This window comes from Rutidosis leptorrhynchoides, chromosome 4, assembly GCF_046630445.1.
Source record: "Rutidosis leptorrhynchoides isolate AG116_Rl617_1_P2 chromosome 4, CSIRO_AGI_Rlap_v1, whole genome shotgun sequence".
In the NCBI taxonomy this organism is placed as follows: domain Eukaryota; kingdom Viridiplantae; phylum Streptophyta; class Magnoliopsida; order Asterales; family Asteraceae; genus Rutidosis; species Rutidosis leptorrhynchoides.
In genome coordinates, this window is record NC_092336.1 from 585,889,694 (window position 1) to 585,911,290 (window position 21,597).

At 34.0% G+C, this 21,597-nt stretch overlaps 1 protein-coding gene across 1 annotated transcript in view; it reads left to right on the forward strand.

Annotated features, from left to right (window-relative positions):
* The window catches only part of LOC139842876 (uncharacterized), a 33,330-nt gene extending 13,216 nt beyond the window's left edge, over positions 1–20,114 (forward strand). The window contains exons 2-4 of the mRNA XM_071832976.1: positions 18,654–18,966; positions 19,393–19,555; positions 19,628–20,114. Of these exons, the coding sequence (XP_071689077.1) occupies positions 18,654–18,966; positions 19,393–19,555; positions 19,628–20,114 (963 nt within the window). The remainder of the gene's footprint in view (positions 1–18,653; positions 18,967–19,392; positions 19,556–19,627) is intronic.
* The last annotated feature ends 1,483 nt before the right edge of the window (positions 20,115–21,597 follow it).

Consider the following 21,597-nt stretch of genomic DNA (forward strand, 5'->3'; position numbering starts at 1 on the left):
ATTGTAAATTGGTCTTGGCGGTTGATAATTATTCTGATAATTATTTCCAGGCCTTTGGTTTAGATATGAAATATTCTCTCTTTGTTCCATTGTTAGCTCAATACTGAGACAATCTTTTGTCAAATGTGGTCCTCCACACTGCTCACAACTAATTCGTATTGAGTGTATATCCTTAGTCATCTTTTCCATTCGTCTCTCGACAGCATCTATCTTTGCTGAAATGGAATCTAAGTCATGGCTAGAATCGGCTCTAGCTGCTTTAGATGATCTAACGATATCTTTTTCTTGGTGCCACTCATGTGAGTGGGAAGCAGTGTTATCAATAATTTTATAAGCATCAGTTTCGGTTTTCTTCATAATGGAACCACCAGCTGCTATTGTAGTGACCCGAACTTTTCCATGTTTATATATATTAATTGAGATTGATGTTTACATGATTAAATGTTTCCAACATATTAAGCAATCAAACTTGTTAAGACTTGATTAATTGAAATAGGTTTCATATAGACAATTGACTACCCAAGTTGACCGGTGATTCACGAACGTTAAAACTTGTAAAAACTATATGATGACATATATATGGTTATATATATAGTTAACATGATATTATGATAAGTAAACATATCATTAATTATATTAACAATGAACTACATATGTAAAAACAAGACTACTAACTTAATGATTTTGAAACGAGACATATATGTAACGATTATCGTTGTAAAGACATTTAATGTATATATATCATATTAAGAGATATTCATACATGATAATATCATGATAATATAATAATTTAAAATCTCATTTGATATTATAAACATTGGGTTAACAACATTTAACAAGATCGTTAACCTAAAGGTTTCAAAACAACACTTACATGTAACGACTAACGATGACTTAACGACTCAGTTAAAATGTATATACATGTAGTGTTTTAATATGTATTTATACACTTTTGAAAGACTTCAATACACTTATCAAAATACTTCTACTTAATAAAAATGCTTACAATTACATCCTCGTTCAGTTTCATCAACAATTCTACTCGTATGCACCCGTATTCGTACTCGTACAATACACAGCTTTTAGATGTATGTACTATTGGTATATACACTCCAATGATCAGCTCTTAGCAGCCCATGTGAGTCACCTAACACATGTGGGAACCATCATTTGGCAACTAGCATGAAATATCTCATAAAATTACAAAAATATGAGTAATCATTCATGACTTATTTACATGAAAACAAAATTACATATCCTTTATATCTAATCCATACACCAACGACCAAAAACACCTACAAACACTTTCATTCTTCAATTTTCTTCATCTAATTGATCTCTCTCAAGTTCTATCTTCAAGTTCTAAGTGTTCTTCATAAATTCCAAAAGTTCTAGTTTCATAAAATCAAGAATACTTTCAAGTTTGCTAGCTCACTTCCAATCTTGTAAGGTGATCATCCAACCTCAAGAAATCTTTGTTTCTTACAGTAGGTTATCATTCTAATACAAGGTAATAATCATATTCAAACTTTGGTTCAATTTCTATAACTATAACAATCTTATTTCAAGTGATGATCTTACTTGAACTTGTTTTCGTGTCATGATTCTGCTTCAAGAACTTCGAGCCATCCAAGGATCCATTGAAGCTAGATCCATTTTTCTCTTTTCCAGTAGGTTTATCCAAGGAAATTAAGGTAGTAATGATGTTCATAACATCATTCGATTCATACATATAAAGCTATCTTATTCGAAGGTTTAAACTTGTAATCACTAGAACATAGTTTAGTTAATTCTAAGCTTGTTCGCAAACAAAAGTTAATCCTTCTAACTTGACTTTTAAAATCAACTAAACACATGTTCTATATCTATATGATATGCTAACTTAATGATTTAAAACCTGGAAACACGAAAAACACCGTAAAACCGGATTTACGCCGTCGTAGTAACACCGCGGGCTGTTTTGGGTTAGTTAATTAAAAACTATGATAAACTTTGATTTAAAAGTTGTTATTCTGAGAAAATGATTTTTATTATGAACATGAAACTATATCCAAAAATTATGGTTAAACTCAAAGTGGAAGTATGTTTTCTAAAATGGTCATCTAGACGTCGTTCTTTCGACTGAAATGACTACCTTTACAAAAACGACTTGTAACTTATTTTTCCGTCTATAAACCTATACTTTTTCTGTTTAGATTCATAAAATAGAGTTCAATATGAAACCATAGCAATTTGATTCACTCAAAACGAATTTAAAATGAAGAAGTTATGGGTAAAACAAGATTGGATAATTTTTCTCATTTTAGCTACGTGAAAATTGGTAACAAATCTATTCCAACCATAACTTAATCAACTTGTATTGTATATTATGTAATCTTGAGATACCATAGACACGTATACAACGTTTCGACCTATCATGTCGACACATCTATATATATTTCGGAACAACCATAGACACTCTATATGTGAATGTTGGAGTTAGCTATACAGGGTTGAGGTTGATTCCAAAATATATATAGTTTGAGTTGTGATCAATACTGAGATACGTATACACCGGGTCGTGGATTGATTCAAGATAATATTTATCGATTTATTTCTGTACATCTAACTGTGGACAACTAGTTGTAGGTTACTAACGAGGACAGCTGACTTAATAAACTTAAAACATCAAAATATATTAAAAGTGTTGTAAATATATTTTGAACATACTTTGATATATATGTATATATTGTTATAGGTTCGTGAATCAACCAGTGGCCAAGTCTTACTTCCCGACGAAGTAAAAATCTGTGAAAGTGAGTTATAGTCCCACTTTTAAAATCTAATATTTTTGGGATGAGAATACATGCAGGTTTTATAAATGATTTACAAAATAGACACAAGTACGTGAAACTACATTCTATGGTTGAATTATCGAAATCGAATATGCCCCTTTTTATTAAGTCTGGTAATCTAAGAATTAGGGAACAGACACCCTAATTGACGCGAATCCTAAAGATAGATCTATTGGGCCTAACAAACCCCATCCAAAGTACCGGATGCTTTAGTACTTCGAAATTTATATCATATCCGAAGGGTGTCCCGGAATGATGGGGATATTCTTATATATGCATCTTGTTATTGTCGGTTACCAGGTGTTCACCATATGAATGATTTTTATCTCTATGTATGGGATGTGTATTGAAATATGAAATCTTGTGGTCTATTGTTACGATTTGATATATATAGGTTAAACCTATAACTCACCAACATTTTTGTTGACGTTTAAAGCATGTTTATTCTCAGGTGAATATTAAGAGCTTCCGCTGTTGCATACTAAAATAAGGACAAGATTTGGAGTCCATGTTTGTATGATATTGTGTAAAAACTGCATTCAAGAAACTGATTTCGATGTAACATATTTGTATTGTAAACCATTATGTAATGGTCGTGTGTAAGCAGGATATTTTAGATTATCATTATTTGATAATCTACGTAACGCTTTTTAAACCTTTATTTATGAAATAAAGGTTATGGTTTGTTTTAAAAATGAATGCAGTCTTTGAAAAACGTCTCATATAGAGGTCAAAACCTCGCAACGAAATCAATTAATATGGAACGTTTTTAATCAATAAGAACGGGACATTTCAGTTGCTATCCGAGCGTTGGTCTTAGAGAACCAGAAAATTTGCATTAGTGTGTCTTATTGAGTTTGTTAGGATGCATTAGTGATTCTGGACTTCGACCGTGTTTTCTTTAAAAATGATTGCTTAACATTTTTGTTGGAAACTATATATTTTTAACATATGAATATTATGTGATATATTAATCTCTTAACGTGTTTGATATTATGTGATAGATGTCTACCTCTAGAACAAGTCCCATTGACTCAACTAATAATAATGAAGAGTCAAATGTAAATTGGAATGATTCGTGGACTGATTCACAAGTTCCCGAAGAGGAACCGGAAGAAGAGTCGGAACCGGAAGAAGAATCGGAACCGGAAGAAGAATCGGAACCGGAAGAAGAATCGGAACCGGTGGGGGAAATAATAAAACGGTTAAGTAAAAGAAAATCCTCAACCAACCGACCAAAGTTAATTATGGTCAATGGTGTTTCCGCCAAGGAAGCAAAATATTGGGAGGATTACCAATTCTCCGATGAATCGGATTCCGACGAGAATTCCGATGATGTTATAGAAATTACCCCAACTGAATTTAAAAAGGCAAAAGAAAATAATAAGGAAAAGGGCATAAAAATAGAGAAATCTAATTCCAATCCCGATGAACTTTATATGTATCGTCAACCCCCGAAGTCCTTAAGTTGTAACAATGACCCGGGAACCTCTAAACCACCAGGTTTTTCTAAACCAATGTGGACAACGACGGCTCGTATTAGGGGAACATCATATATCCCTAGAAACTTGGCAAAACGAACCAAAACCGAAGAAGAAGAAACGAGCGAGTCGGAATAAGATAGTTGTATTCGTGTGGTGTAATATATGTAATATAGTGTTCTTATGCTTTATGATATATGTAAAAATTGCTTGTATTAATAAGTATTTTTTTTATGAATCTAACTCTTGTCTATTTTACAGTTTAAAAACACAAAATGGATAGACAACCCAATATTTTAAGAGACCTACCCGGAGACATGATTGATGAAATCTTGTCTAGAGTCGGCCAGAATTCTTCGGCACAACTATTTAAGGCGAGATCAGTTTGTAAGACATTCGAAGAACGTTCCAAGAATGTCTTGGTTTATAAGAGACTTTCATTTGAAAGATGGGGGATATCACATTGGGAAACCCATAAGTTACGATGTGTTTACTTTGACGCATATATTGCGGGGAACCCAAATGCTATTTTACGCAACGGGTTAAGAAATTATTTTGACTCAATATATCCGAATATTGGACTTCGTGATTTAGAAAAAGCGGCTAACATGCAACATAAAGAAGCATGTTATGCTTACGGATTAGTAATGTTCGCTTCTCACCAAAGTGAGAACAAGAACATCGGGCTACAACTATTAAACAAAACGTTTCCACAAGTGACGGAGTCGGTAATTGGGGTAAGAAATGAGGTTTTTAGATTATTACGGGACTGTTGGACATTACGTAACCCTCGTCCCTTTGATGACGTTACAACACGCTGTCTTATCAACGGCCATAACGGTTATGTTGCACAAGACCAAGGATGGGAAGTAGTCCTAGTAAAACCAGAATGCATGACTTGTTTCTGGACGTATGAATTACGTGTCTTTATTGCCTTTGCTGAACGACTTGTGTACTAGCTAGAATTATCTTCACAACTATCTTGTATCAAAGTTATTGTGTGCTATATTTCATGCTTTATGTAAAATAAGCGGTATTGTAAGTTTGTAAAATATTGTATAAAAGTTTGAACGCGAAATATTATTATAATCAGTTTTTCATATAGAATTGTAGTAGTTGAATTGTATATTAGCTACTAAGTATGAACTTAACGGGTAGGTACTACCCGAATTTAAACTTATAAAACGCTAATATGAAGAAAAAGCTTTTATAAATGAGTTCATATTATGCTACGAAATACTATTAACTACTCTTAATATTCTGTATGATTAACTTGTTCCATTTAACTATTTTGAAGGAAATGGCACCGACTACTCGACACACCGTGAATATGAATGAAGAGGAATTCCGTACTTTTCTAGCTTCAAACATAGCCGCAGTACAGGCTGCGCTACATACCAACAATAACCTTGGATCTAGCAGTACAGGAAATCGTGTAGGATGCACCTACAAAGAATTCACTGCCTGCAAACCTTTGGAATTTGATGGAACCGAAGGACCGATCGGATTGAAACGGTGGACCGAGAAGGTTGAATCGGTGTTTGCCATAAGTAAGTGTACTGAAGAGGACAAAGTGAAGTACGCTACGCATACCTTCACAGGTTCTGCGTTAACATGGTGGAATACCTATCTAGAGCAAGTGGGACAAGATGATGCGTACGCACTACCGTGGTCAGCATTCAAGCACTTGATGAACGAGAAGTACCGTCCCAGAACCGAGGTCAATAAGCTCAAGACAGAACTTAGAGGGTTACGAACCCAAGGATTTGATATTACCACGTACGAAAGACGATTCACAGAATTGTGCCTATTGTGTCCGGGAGCATTCGAAGATGAGGAAGAGAAGATCGACGCGTTTGTGAAAGGATTACCGGAAAGAATCCAAGAAGATATAAGTTCACACGAGCCCGCCTCCATACAACAGGCATGTAGAATGGCTCACAAACTAGTGAACCAGATTGAAGAAAGAATTAAAGAACAGACTGCTGAAGAGGCCAATGTGAAGTAAGTCAAAAGAAAGTGGGAGGAAAACGGTGATAAGAATCACCAATACAACAACAACAGCAATTACAACAATAATCGCAACAATTATCCCAACAATCGCAACATCAATCGCAACTACAACAAACGGCCCAACAACAACAACAACAACAACAACAGCAACTACAACAATCATCCCAACAACAATAATAACCGCAACAACAACAACAATCAGAAGCAGCTATGCCAAAGGTGTGAAAAGAATCACTCGGGGTTCTGCACCAAATTTTGCAACAAGTGTAAAAGAAATGGTCATAGCGCGGCGAAGTGTGAGGTCTACGGACCAGGGGTTAATAGAACGAAAGGAACAAATGGTGTTGGAACGAGTAATGGCGGAGCAAGTAGTGTCGGAGCAAGTTATGCCAATGTAGTTTGTTATAAATGTGGAAAACCAGGCCACATTATTAGAAATTGCCCGAACCAGGAGAACACGAATGGACAAGGCCGTGGAAGAGTTTTCAATATTAATGCGGTAGAGGCACAGGAAGACCCGGAGCTTGTTACGGGTACGTTTCTTATTGACAATAAATCTGCTTACGTTTTATTTGATTCGGGTGCGGATAGAAGCTATATGAGTAGAGATTTTTGTGCTAAATTAAGTTGTCCATTGACGCCTTTGGATAGTAAATTTTTACTCGAATTAGTAAATGGTAAATTAATTTCAGCAGATAATATATGTCGGAATCGAGAAATTAAACTGGTTAGCGAAACATTTAAGATTGATTTGATACCAGTAGAGTTAGGGAGTTTTGATGTGATAATCGGTATGGACTGGTTGAAAGAAGTGAAAGCAGAGATCGTCTGTTACAAAAATGCAATTCGCATTATACGAGAAAAAGGAAAACCCTTAATGGTGTACGGAGAAAAGGGCAACACGAAGCTACATCTTATTAGTAATTTGAAGGCACAAAAACTAATAAGAAAAGGTTGCTATGCTGTTCTAGCACACGTCGAGAAAGTACAAACTGAAGAAAAGAGCATCAATGATGTTCCCATTGCAAAAGAATTTCCCGATGTATTTCCGAAAGAATTACCGGGATTACCCCCACATCGATCCGTTGAATTTCAAATAGATCTTGTACCAGGAGCTGCACCAATAGCTCGTGCTCCTTACAGACTCGCACCCAGCGAAATGAAAGAACTGCAAAGCCAATTACAAGAACTTTTAGAGCGTGGTTTCATTCGACCAAGCACATCACCGTGGGGAGCTCCTGTTTTGTTTGTCAAGAAGAAAGATGGTACATTCAGGTTGTGTACCGACTACCGAGAGTTGAACAAACTTACCATCAAGAACCGCTACCCACTACCGAGAATCGACGACTTATTTGATCAACTACAAGGCTCGTCTGTTTATTCAAAGATTGACTTACGTTCCGGGTATCATCAAATGCGGGTGAAAGAAGATGATATTCCAAAGACTGCTTTCAGAACACGTTACGGTCATTACGAGTTTATGGTCATGCCGTTTGGTTTAACTAATGCACCAGCTGTGTTCATGGACCTTATGAACCGAGTGTGTGGACCATACCTTGACAAGTTTGTCATTGTTTTCATTGATGACATACTTATTTACTCAAAGAATGACCAAGAACACGGTGAACATTTGAGAAAGGTGTTAGAAGTATTGAGGAAGGAAGAATTGTACGCTAAGTTTTCAAAGTGTGCATTTTGGTTGGAAGAAGTTCAATTCCTCGGTCACATAGTGAACAAAGAAGGTATTAAGGTGGATCCGGCAAAGATAGAAACTGTTGAAAAGTGGGAAACCCCGAAAACTCCGAAACACATACGCCAGTTTTTAGGACTAGCTGGTTACTACAGAAGGTTCATCCAAGACTTTTCCAGAATAGCAAAACCCTTGACTGCATTAACGCATAAAGGGAAGAAATTTGAATGGAATGATGAACAAGAGAAAGCGTTTCAGTTATTGAAGAAAAAGCTAACTACGGCACCTATATTGTCATTGCCTGAAGGGAATGATGATTTTGTGATTTATTGTGATGCATCAAAGCAAGGTCTCGGTTGTGTATTAATGCAACAAACGAAGGTGATTGCTTATGCGTCTAGACAATTGAAGATTCACGAACAAAATTATATGACGCATGATTTGGAATTAGGCGCGGTTGTTTTTGCATTAAAGACTTGGAGGCACTACTTATATGGGGTCAAAAGTATTATATATACCGACCACAAAAGTCTTCAACACATATTTAATCAGAAACAACTGAATATGAGGCAGCGTAGGTGGATTGAATTATTGAATGATTACGACTTTGAGATTCGTTACCATCCGGGGAAGGCAAATGTGGTAGCCGATGCCTTGAGCAGGAAGGACAGAGAACCCATTCGAGTAAAATCTATGAATATAATGATTCATAATAACATTACTACTCAAATAAAGGAGGCGCAACAAGGAGTTTTAAAAGAGGGAAATTTAAAGGATGAAATACCCAAAGGATCGGAGAAGCATCTTAATATTCGGGAAGACGGAACCCGGTATAGGGCTGAAAGAATTTGGGTACCAAAATTTGGAGATATGAGAGAAATGGTACTTAGAGAAGCTCATAAAACCAGATACTCAATACATCCTGGAACGGGGAAGATGTACAAGGATCTCAAGAAACATTTTTGGTGGCCGGGTATGAAAGCCGATGTTGCTAAATACGTAGGAGAATGTTTGACGTGTTCTAAGATCAAAGCTGAGCATCAGAAACCATCAGGTCTACTTCAACAACCCGAAATCCCAGAATGGAAATGGGAAAACATTACCATGGATTTCATCACTAAATTGCCAAGGACTGCAAGTGGTTTTGATACTATTTGGGTAATAGTTGATCGTCTCACCAAATCAGCACACTTCCTACCAATAAGAGAAGATGACAAGATGGAGAAGTTAGCACGACTGTATTTGAAGGAAGTCGTCTCCAGACATGGAATACCAATCTCTATTATCTCTGATAGGGATGGCAGATTTATTTCAAGATTCTGGCAGACATTACAGCAAGCATTAGGAACTCGTCTAGACATGAGTACTGCCTATCATCCACAAACTGATGGGCAGAGCGAAAGGACGATACAAACGCTTGAAGAAATGCTACGAGCATGTGTTATTGATTTCGGAAACAGTTGGGATCGACATCTACCGTTAGCAGAATTTTCCTACAACAACAGCTACCATTCAAGCATTGAGATGGCGCCATTTGAAGCACTTTATGGTAGAAAGTGCAGGTCTCCGATTTGTTGGAGTGAAGTGGGGGATAGACAGATTACGGGTCCGGAGATTATACAAGAAACTACCGAGAAGATCATCCAAATTCAACAACGGTTCTTTTATTTTTATAGTAACAGCCGAGAGTTCTTTCATTTTTTTTATAGCATTCATAGTAACAGCCGAGAGTTCTTTCATTTTTTTTCTATTTGTGATTAAATCTTTCAGAAATTTGGCATATCTAGGCATTCCTGAAATTACATCAATGAAAGGAAGATTTACATTTATCTGTTTAAACATATTCAAGAATTTAGATTGCTCGGCTTCAAGTTTCTCTTTCTTCATTTTTCTCGGGTAAGGAAGTGGTGGTTGGTATGGTTTAACATAAGGTTTAGCCTTAACTGTGTTATCTTCATTAACCTTTTCAACTACCGGTTCTTTTTCCTTATCTTGTTCAGGTTGTGGTTTTTGTGGAGTAGGAATAGCTTCCTCAGAAATTACAGGTATTTCAGGTGGTTTAAGTGTTGTACCACTTCTTGTGGTAATGGCTTTAGCTGTTTCATTCCGGGGGTTAGCATTTGTATCACTAGGTAAACTTCCCAGTTTTCTTTCACCTATTAACCTTGCTAGGTTACTTACTTCTTGTTCCAAATTTTGAATAGAAGCTTGTTGATTTCTAAATGCTTGAGCATTTTGTTCATTCGTTTGTTTCTGAGATGTGAAAAACTGTGTTTGAGATTCAACTAGCTTCGTCATCATATCTTCTAAATTTGGCTTTTTATCATCGGTTTGTTGTGGTTTGTTTTGAAAATTAGGTCTTTGCTGATTGTAAGTATTGTTGGATACTTGTTGATTGCTAGGACCTTGTTGATTGTTGTATGAAACATTTCGGTTATAATTCTGGTTTTAATTGTAAATTGGTCTTGGCGGTTGATAATTATTCTGATAATTATTTCCAGGCCTTTGGTTTAGATATGAAATATTCTCTCTTTGTTCCATTGTTAGCTCAATACTGAGACAATCTTTTGTCAAATGTGGTCCTCCACACTGCTCACAACTAATTCGTATTGAGTGTATATCCTTAGTCATCTTTTCCATTCGTCTCTCGACAGCATCTATCTTTGCTGAAATGGAATCTAAGTCATGGCTAGAATCGGCTCTAGCTGCTTTAGATGATCTAACGATATCTTTTTCTTGGTGCCACTCATGTGAGTGGGAAGCAGTGTTATCAATAATTTTATAAGCATCAGTTTCGGTTTTCTTCATAATGGAACCACCAGCTGCTATTGTAGTGACCCGAACTTTTCCATGTTTATATATATTAATTGAGATTGATGTTTACATGATTAAATGTTTCCAACATATTAAGCAATCAAACTTGTTAAGACTTGATTAATTGAAATAGGTTTCATATAGACAATTGACTACCCAAGTTGACCGGTGATTCACGAACGTTAAAACTTGTAAAAACTATATGATGACATATATATGGTTATATATATAGTTAACATGATATTATGATAAGTAAACATATCATTAATTATATTAACAATGAACTACATATGTAAAAACAAGACTACTAACTTAATGATTTTGAAACGAGACATATATGTAACGATTATCGTTGTAAAGACATTTAATGTATATATATCATATTAAGAGATATTCATACATGATAATATCATGATAATATAATAATTTAAAATCTCATTTGATATTATAAACATTGGGTTAACAACATTTAACAAGATCGTTAACCTAAAGGTTTCAAAACAACACTTACATGTAACGACTAACGATGACTTAACGACTCAGTTAAAATGTATATACATGTAGTGTTTTAATATGTATTTATACACTTTTGAAAGACTTCAATACACTTATCAAAATACTTCTACTTAATAAAAATGCTTACAATTACATCCTCGTTCAGTTTCATCAACAATTCTACTCGTATGCACCCGTATTCGTACTCGTACAATACACAGCTTTTAGATGTATGTACTATTGGTATATACACTCCAATGATCAGCTCTTAGCAGCCCATGTGAGTCACCTAACACATGTGGGAACCATCATTTGGCAACTAGCATGAAATATCTCATAAAATTACAAAAATATGAGTAATCATTCATGACTTATTTACATGAAAACAAAATTACATATCCTTTATATCTAATCCATACACCAACGACCAAAAACACCTACAAACACTTTCATTCTTCAATTTTCTTCATCTAATTGATCTCTCTCAAGTTCTATCTTCAAGTTCTAAGTGTTCTTCATAAATTCCAAAAGTTCTAGTTTCATAAAATCAAGAATACTTTCAAGTTTGCTAGCTCACTTCCAATCTTGTAAGGTGATCATCCAACCTCAAGAAATCTTTGTTTCTTACAGTAGGTTATCATTCTAATACAAGGTAATAATCATATTCAAACTTTGGTTCAATTTCTATAACTATAACAATCTTATTTCAAGTGATGATCTTACTTGAACTTGTTTTCGTGTCATGATTCTGCTTCAAGAACTTCGAGCCATCCAAGGATCCATTGAAGCTAGATCCATTTTTCTCTTTTCCAGTAGGTTTATCCAAGGAAATTAAGGTAGTAATGATGTTCATAACATCATTCGATTCATACATATAAAGCTATCTTATTCGAAGGTTTAAACTTGTAATCACTAGAACATAGTTTAGTTAATTCTAAGCTTGTTCGCAAACAAAAGTTAATCCTTCTAACTTGACTTTTAAAATCAACTAAACACATGTTCTATATCTATATGATATGCTAACTTAATGATTTAAAACCTGGAAACACGAAAAACACCGTAAAACCGGATTTACGCCGTCGTAGTAACACCGCGGGCTGTTTTGGGTTAGTTAATTAAAAACTATGATAAACTTTGATTTAAAAGTTGTTATTCTGAGAAAATGATTTTTATTATGAACATGAAACTATATCCAAAAATTATGGTTAAACTCAAAGTGGAAGTATGTTTTCTAAAATGGTCATCTAGACGTCGTTCTTTCGACTGAAATGACTACCTTTACAAAAACGACTTGTAACTTATTTTTCCGTCTATAAACCTATACTTTTTCTGTTTAGATTCATAAAATAGAGTTCAATATGAAACCATAGCAATTTGATTCACTCAAAACGAATTTAAAATGAAGAAGTTATGGGTAAAACAAGATTGGATAATTTTTCTCATTTTAGCTACGTGAAAATTGGTAACAAATCTATTCCAACCATAACTTAATCAACTTGTATTGTATATTATGTAATCTTGAGATACCATAGACACGTATACAACGTTTCGACCTATCATGTCGACACATCTATATATATTTCGGAACAACCATAGACACTCTATATGTGAATGTTGGAGTTAGCTATACAGGGTTGAGGTTGATTCCAAAATATATATAGTTTGAGTTGTGATCAATACTGAGATACGTATACACTGGGTCGTGGATTGATTCAAGATAATATTTATCGATTTATTTCTGTACATCTAACTGTGGACAACTAGTTGTAGGTTACTAACGAGGACAGCTGACTTAATAAACTTAAAACATCAAAATATATTAAAAGTGTTGTAAATATATTTTGAACATACTTTGATATATATGTATATATTGTTATAGGTTCGTGAATCAACCAGTGGCCAAGTCTTACTTCCCGACGAAGTAAAAATCTGTGAAAGTGAGTTATAGTCCCACTTTTAAAATCTAATATTTTTGGGATGAGAATACATGCAGGTTTTATAAATGATTTACAAAATAGACACAAGTACGTGAAACTACATTCTATGGTTGAATTATCGAAATCGAATATGCCCCTTTTTATTAAGTCTGGTAATCTAAGAATTAGGGAACAGACACCCTAATTGACGCGAATCCTAAAGATAGATCTATTGGGCCTAACAAACCCCATCCAAAGTACCGGATGCTTTAGTACTTCGAAATTTATATCATATCCGAAGGGTGTCCCGGAATGATGGGGATATTCTTATATATGCATCTTGTTATTGTCGGTTACCAGGTGTTCACCATATGAATGATTTTTATCTCTATGTATGGGATGTGTATTGAAATATGAAATCTTGTGGTCTATTGTTACGATTTGATATATATAGGTTAAACCTATAACTCACCAACATTTTTGTTGACGTTTAAAGCATGTTTATTCTCAGGTGAATATTAAGAGCTTCCGCTGTTGCATACTAAAATAAGGACAAGATTTGGAGTCCATGTTTGTATGATATTGTGTAAAAACTGCATTCAAGAAACTGATTTCGATGTAACATATTTGTATTGTAAACCATTATGTAATGGTCGTGTGTAAGCAGGATATTTTAGATTATCATTATTTGATAATCTACGTAACGCTTTTTAAACCTTTATTTATGAAATAAAGGTTATGGTTTGTTTTAAAAATGAATGCAGTCTTTGAAAAACGTCTCATATAGAGGTCAAAACCTCGCAACGAAATCAATTAATATGGAACGTTTTTAATCAATAAGAACGGGACATTTCAGCTATGTCTATGTCTTTCCTTGTAGTGATGTCGCATCCTTGGTAGAATATTTGTACTATTTGACAGGTGTCTAAACCATATTGCGGTCATCCTCTTAATAACTTTCTAAATCTTGTCCATGCCTCATATAGAGTTTCATTTGGTTTCTGTGTGAACGTAACAATTTCTCCTTGAAGTCTCACGGCTTTAGATGCCGGAAAGAATTGTTTAAGAAATTTTTCAACTAAAACATCCCATGTATCAATCGCCCCTTCAGGTAACGATTCCAACCAATCTTTGACTTCTCCCTTTAAAGTCCAGGGAAATAACATGAGATATATCTGTTCATCCTCCACTTCTCTTATTTTAAATAGTGTGCAGATCTTATTAAAGGTACGAAGATGTTCATTTGGATCTTCCTTCGGCTCATCACTAAATTGGCATTGATTAGTCACCATGTGTAGAATTTGTCCTTTGATTTCATAATCTGGCGCATTAATGTATGGATGAGTAATTGCGTGACCTTGGCCAGTGCGTTTAGCTCTCATTCGGTCTTCCATACTTAAAGGTTCCAGATTCTCCATGATTGAATTTGTTGAATCTGAATCACTAGAGGATTCTGATTTAATGGTTCATTCCTCAACAATCTCTGTTTGAATAATTGGTGGTTCCGGAGGAAAAATTAATGGTTCAGGATCTATGAATCGTCCCTGAATATTCTCCGGATTCTCAATTGTGAGGTCGGGTTCAAAAAATGGATTATCGGAAATTTGAATTGGAGTACTTGGTCGACTGGATGACGATTCTAAAGAAAAATCAACGGCGGCAATATTTGCTAGATGTCTTGATCGAGTTACAGGTGGTGAACGTACAAAAGGTGGCGAACGTCTTGCTCGGTGCATTCACTGAATATCCTATTAGTTTTTAAAAGGAAAGAAAAATTATATAAGTTATCCAATTAATAGACTTTTCTGATTTTGCCCACGTTTCGAATAGCCAAAAGATGCAGCAGAGGGGCATGATTCGTTTGGTCTCAATATAATTGAGTACTGTTTGGCTCCAATAACCCGGTCCACGTACAAATCCAACTATTACTACGAACCAGAAAATTTTGATGTCTATCAATTTAGCCACTTAAAATAAATTTTCGTAATTTTAAGAAATTTAGGGAAGAAATAGAATAAAAATCTATGTCCTAAAAACTAGAATGACGAGAAATAAGAAAGAAAAAGAGCGCGTCGAAAAAGGTCGAAAAAAAAAGAAAAGGGTTGAAAAATAAAAGGCGTCGAAAAATAAGAAAGAAAGAAAAAATTGACTTATGAAACTTTAAAACACTCAACTAACCCAACCTTATTACTATTACTAACTTAAAATTAAAATTGAAAATTGAGATTACTAATTAGAGTGATAATTGATACATAGGTAAAAGGCGTCGAAAAATAAAAATAAGAAAGTAGCGCGTCTAAACTTAAAAAGGAACTAAAAACTAAGAATTAAAAGTTGCGTCTAAAAATATTAAAGCTTAAAAGAAAAACTGTATCCCAAATGGCAATAACTTAAAAAGGTACTAAAACTTAAAAAGGCATCGCAAAATTCTAAAGCACCTAAATCTTAGTCTAAAGAAAAAGCACTTAAGGGATTTTACGGCAAAGCCTAAAAATCTAAAAAATAAAAATAAGCTATGGCAAAAACTATATTTAAAACTAAATACGAGCGAAAAATACAAAAGTTACGCTAAAAACGAATAAAAAGGGACAAAATATAAAAATATACTAAAAGTTGTAAAAAGTACAATTTTTTTTAAAAATATTTTTTTTATATTATTTATTTTATAAAACTATTAATTTTACAATTTAAATAAAACTAATTAAAATTAATTATAACAAAATAATAAAATTAAAAGTAAATATTATAATAATAATACCCTAATTAGGGTTTAAAATTAATAATAATAATAATTATCCCGTAATTAATGCGAAATTAGGGTTCTGGACACGCGTGTCAGGGTGGCTCCGCGAGTCGTGGTACCACCTACCAGCAAACCCCGCGAGTCGCGGTCGATGAAAATTCAACTCAGGTGTGGGTTTCGTTCGACATGTTTCAGTTTTTATTATATTTTTTTTTATTTTCTGTTTTAATAATTAAATAAAATATTTATATAAATTAAATAAAAACTTATGTTTTAAAAACTAAAATAAAAATAGAAATACTTTATAATTTTATAAAAAACTTAAAAATAGATTTATATATATATTTTTTTCTTTTTTCAGTTTTTTTATATGTTTTAAATAAAAACAAAATATTTAAATAAAACTTATATTTTTATAAAATAAAAATAAAGAAACTTTATAAAACTTAAATATTTAACAAACTCTTAAAAATATTTATATTTTTGTTTTTCTTTTTATATTTTCGAATATTTAAAACGTATTTTTACAAAAACGTATTTTTATAAAAAATAAACTAAAAATAAAAATCTTTTTTTTATGTGGCGTTTTGCTTCGGCGTTCCCCTGCAGCGGCGCCAAAAATACTTGATAGTTAATGCTAAGGTGTATAAAATACTATTAAATTTTACTAGGAAATAATATTAAATACGATACAATTTTACACAAGATATTTATTTATTTATTGAATGGATATATTTAAACCTTGCTACAACACTTATAGGCAGTGTACCTAATCGTACAGTAGTGTAGTTTTTAGTAAGTTTGGTTAGTTCCACAGGGAAAATTTTAAACAAAGCTTAACGCTATATTAGTTTTAATTTATAAAAATACAAATATATATATATATATATATATATATATATATATATATATATATATATATATATATATATATATATATAAGTAATATTATTATTATAAAGGGGGTTTTTACCGTTTAATGACCGGTTTGTCGATTTTAAAAACTTTAGTCGCAGTTAAAACCTAATGTAAAATATTAAATAAATAAAAGACTTAATTTAAAGCGTAAAGTAAATAACGATAATGAAATTGCGATAAATAAAAGTGCGATAAAATAAAATTGCGATAATTAAAAAGTACGATAATTAAAAGTGCAATTAAATACAATAACAATAAATAAAATTGCGATAATTAGAAGTGCAATTAAATATAAAATAAAGGAAATTAAATATGAAATAAAAGAATTATGCTTATTTAAACTTCCGTAATCATGATGTTTGACGTGTTGATTTTAATTTATTCCCATGGGTTAATTGTTCTTTGTTCTGGATTATTTAATATGTCCATACGGATTTGTCCATAATAGTCCATCAGTCATAAATATAAAGAGCGAAAGCCTTCGTCAAATTATCCTTATTCCCGAAGTCAAATATTCCAACTAATTGGGGATTCGAATTGTAACAAGGTTTTAATACTTTGTTTAATGAATACACCAGGTTATCGACTGCGTGTAAACCAAGGTTTTACTACTTTGTTAACAATTACACCAATTACCCTTGAATGTAATTCACCCCTGTTTCCACAAGTCTATTAACTATTAATCCAGTTCCGTGTCCGGTAAAATGAATAATTATTGGTATTTATAGATATCCCGCCCACCGTACTCAGTCAAGCGTATGTGGTTATATATAAATACGTCAAATTATAAGTTTGTATATTAAATTAACAAGGTATTGTTTATTTAATATAAAACCCACTAATAGCCCATAGTCTAATTTCCACAAGTGTCGTTCTTTTATCCAAACCCCAATTATGGTACAAAGCCCAATTACCCAATTTTAATATTTTTAGCCCAACATCATGATTACTTCGGTATTAAATAAGCATAATAATAACTTAGCTACGAGACATTAAATTAAAAAGGTTGAACATAACTTACAATGATTAAAAATAGCGTAGCGTTACACGGACGGAATTTCGACTTACACCCTTACAACATTCACTAACATACCCTTATTATTAGGATTTAAAATTAAAATTAAAATTAAAATATAAATATAAATATTTACGTATACATATATAGAGAGAGATTGATTTTATAGATGATTTAAAACGATCGAATTGCGTTAGCTTTTATAGGCATTTTTGTCCAGGGAAGCTCCGCGAGTCGCGGCATTCTAACACTTCAAACTCCGCAAGTTGCGGAGTTTGATTTTACAGCTCACACATGTTTGGATCTTCTTTGCCGACGGATTATATAAATAAATATAATATATAAATAATTTTAGTAATTATTTAAATATTATATTATATTTATGTGCATAGTTGACTTGTAATTTTTAGTCCATTGCGTCGAGCGTTGAGAGTTGACTCTTGTCCCGGTTCCGGATTTTCGAACGTCCTTGCGTACAATTTAATATCTTGTACTTTGCATTTTGAACCTTGTACTCTTGTAATTCTGAGACGTTTCTTATCAATAATTGGAACCTCTTTGATTGTATTTTGTACTTTTGAGCTTTTTGGTCGTTTGCGTCTTCAATTCGTCGAATCTGTCTTTTGTCTTCACCTTTTATTATTTAAACGAATATCACTTGTAAATAGAACAATTGCAACTAAAAGCTTGTCTTTCTTGAGGAATAATGCTATGAAATATATGTTTGTTTTTAGCATTATCATGGAGTATTAATAGTCTCAAAAGGTGCACTTGTTGTGATGAAAGGTGAAAGGTGTAATGGCCTTTACCTGTTAAAGGGTAGCACGGTTACTGGTGCGGCTGGAGTTTCTTCATCGGCTAAAGATGTAGATACCATGAAGTTATGGTACATGCATCTTGGGCACATGAGCGAGAGAGGAATGATGGAACTTAGTAAACGAGGTTTGCTGTGCGGTCAGAATATCGGAAGATTGGAATTCTGCGAGCACTATGTATTCGGAAAACAGAGCCGAATAAAGTTTCGCACAGCCGTTCACAGGACGAAAGGTACTTTGGATTATATCCATTCAAATCTTTGGGGTCCATCTCCTGTTCCTTCAAAAGGTGGTGCGAGATACATGTTAACCTTTATTGATGACTATTCGAGAAGAGTGTGGGTTTATATCCTTAAACGTAAGGATGAAGTCTTTATCAATTTCAAGCAATGGAAGATGATGATAGAGAAGCAGACTGGAAAGTTCATCAAGCGCTTGAGAACTAACAATGGACTGGAATTCTGCAAAGGCGAATTCAATGACTTCTGCAAGAACGAAGGTATTGTGAGACACCACACAGTGCGGTTTACACCACAACAGAATGGCATTGCCGAACGGATGAATAGAACGCTCCTTGAGCGAGCGAGGTGTATGCTCTCAAATGCAAAATTACCAAATATATTTTGAGCTGAAGCTGTCAACAAAACTTGTTATTTAGTAAATCGGTCTCCATCAACGGCAACTGATTGTCAAACTCCTTTGGATAAATGGTCAGGTTCCCCTGCAAGTTATAGTGATTTGAAAATTTTTGGTTGTCCTGCTTATGCTCATGTGAAAGATGGTAAACTTGAGCTGAGGGCTAAGAGATGCATATTTCTAGGGTATGCAGATGGGGTGAAGGGTTATAGATTGTGGTGCCCTGATGGTAAATCATCGTGATTTCTTATCAGCAGGGATGTGACATTTGATGAGTCTGCTGTGTTGAAAAAGACAGAGGAGAAACAAGTAGTTGCTGGAAAAGATCGTGAAGTTGAAGAGCAGGTGGAGCAAGAAATAGAAGTTCCACAAGGAGTAGTACAAGATACTCCTGTCGAGCCCGTTGTAGAAGACGTACATGACTTAGGTGTTGATCATATGACACCAGAATATCAGTCAGATGAACAACATGATCTACAGAATTATAATCTAGTAAGAGATAGAGAACGACGAGTAATAAAACCACCACAACAGTTCGGGCATGGAGATTTGGTAGCTTATGCCCTGAGTATGGCAGAAGATATAGAGGTCCAAGAACCTGCTACATATCGTGAAGCTATAAGTGGCCCAGAATCTGCAAATTGGTCTGTAGCTATGAATGAAGAGATGGAGTCTCTTTATAAGAATCATACGTGGGAGCTGGTGAAACCGCCTAAAGATCAGAAGATTGTTGGATGCAAATGAATCTTCAAGAAGAAGGATGGAATTCCGGGTGTAGAAGATGAAAGGTTCAAAGCATGCCTTGTAGCAAAAGGCTTTACTCAGAGCAAAGGAGTTGACTTTAATGAAGTTTTCTCACCGGTCATAAAGCATACATCTATTCGCGTGTTACTTGCCATGGTTGCCTTACTTGATATGGAGCTGCAGCAATTAGATGTCAAAACGGCATTATTACATGGTGAGTTGGAGGAACGGATCTTTATGCGCCAGCCAGAGGGATTTGTTGTTCAAGGAAAGGAAGATCATGCTTGTTTGTTGAAAAAGTCATTATATGGCTTGAAGCAATCACCTCGACAATGGTATAAGCAGTTTGACGTATTTATGACGTATTTATGACTAGTAAATCTTACTCACAGAGTGATTATGATAGTTGTGTATATCACAAGAAGCTTCCTGATGGCTCGTACGTTTATTTACTGTTATATGTGGATGATATGTTGATTGCTTCGAAAAACATGTCTGAGATCGATCAGTTAAAATCTCAACTCAAAAGTGAGTTTGAGATGAAAGATTTGGGTGCAGCTAAGAAGATATTGGGAATGGAGATTATCAGAGATAGACATGAAGGAAAATTGTATTTGTCACAAAAGAAATATATTGAGAAGGTTCTTCAGCGTTTTGGGATGGATAACTCCAAACCAGTTAGTACTCCACTTGCTGCACATTTCAAATTTTCATCGGCGTTGTCACCGGAAACTGAGGAGGAAGTGGAGCATATGTATAACGACCCATCCTAATCCATCTAGACGAATACATTACATTTGGTTACATCGCGAGGTATTTGACCTCTATATGATACATTTTACAAACATTGCATTCGTTTTTAAAAGACAAACTTTCATTTCATCGAAAGTTGACAGGCATGCATACCATTTCATAATATATCAAACTATCAATGACTTAATAATATTCTTAATGAACTCAACGACTCGAATGCAACGTATTTTAAAATATGTCATGAATGACTCCAAGTAATATCTCTAAAATGATTAAATGCACAGCGAAAGATTTCTTTCACACCTGAGAATAAACATGCTTTAAAGTGTCAACCAAAAGGTTGGTGAGTTCATTAGTTTATTATCAATATTCATTTTTATCATTTTAATAGACCACAAGATTTTCATTTCTATTTCTCATAAACATCATGCATCTGCATAAAAATCATTCATATGGATTGAACACCTGGTAACCGACATTAACAAAATGCATCTAGAATATCCCCAAATATATAACGTCGAAGTACTAAAGCAGTTCAAATTCTCTGACTGGGGCGTGTCAAAGCCCATAGATCTATCTTTAGGATTCGCGTCAATTGGTGGCAATTATAATAAACACCAATTCTAGGCTACCAAGTTCAACAAGGGCGATATCCGGTATAACGATTCAACCATAGAATGTAGTTTCGATTACGTGTGTCTATTTCGTAAAACAGTTATAAAAGTGCATG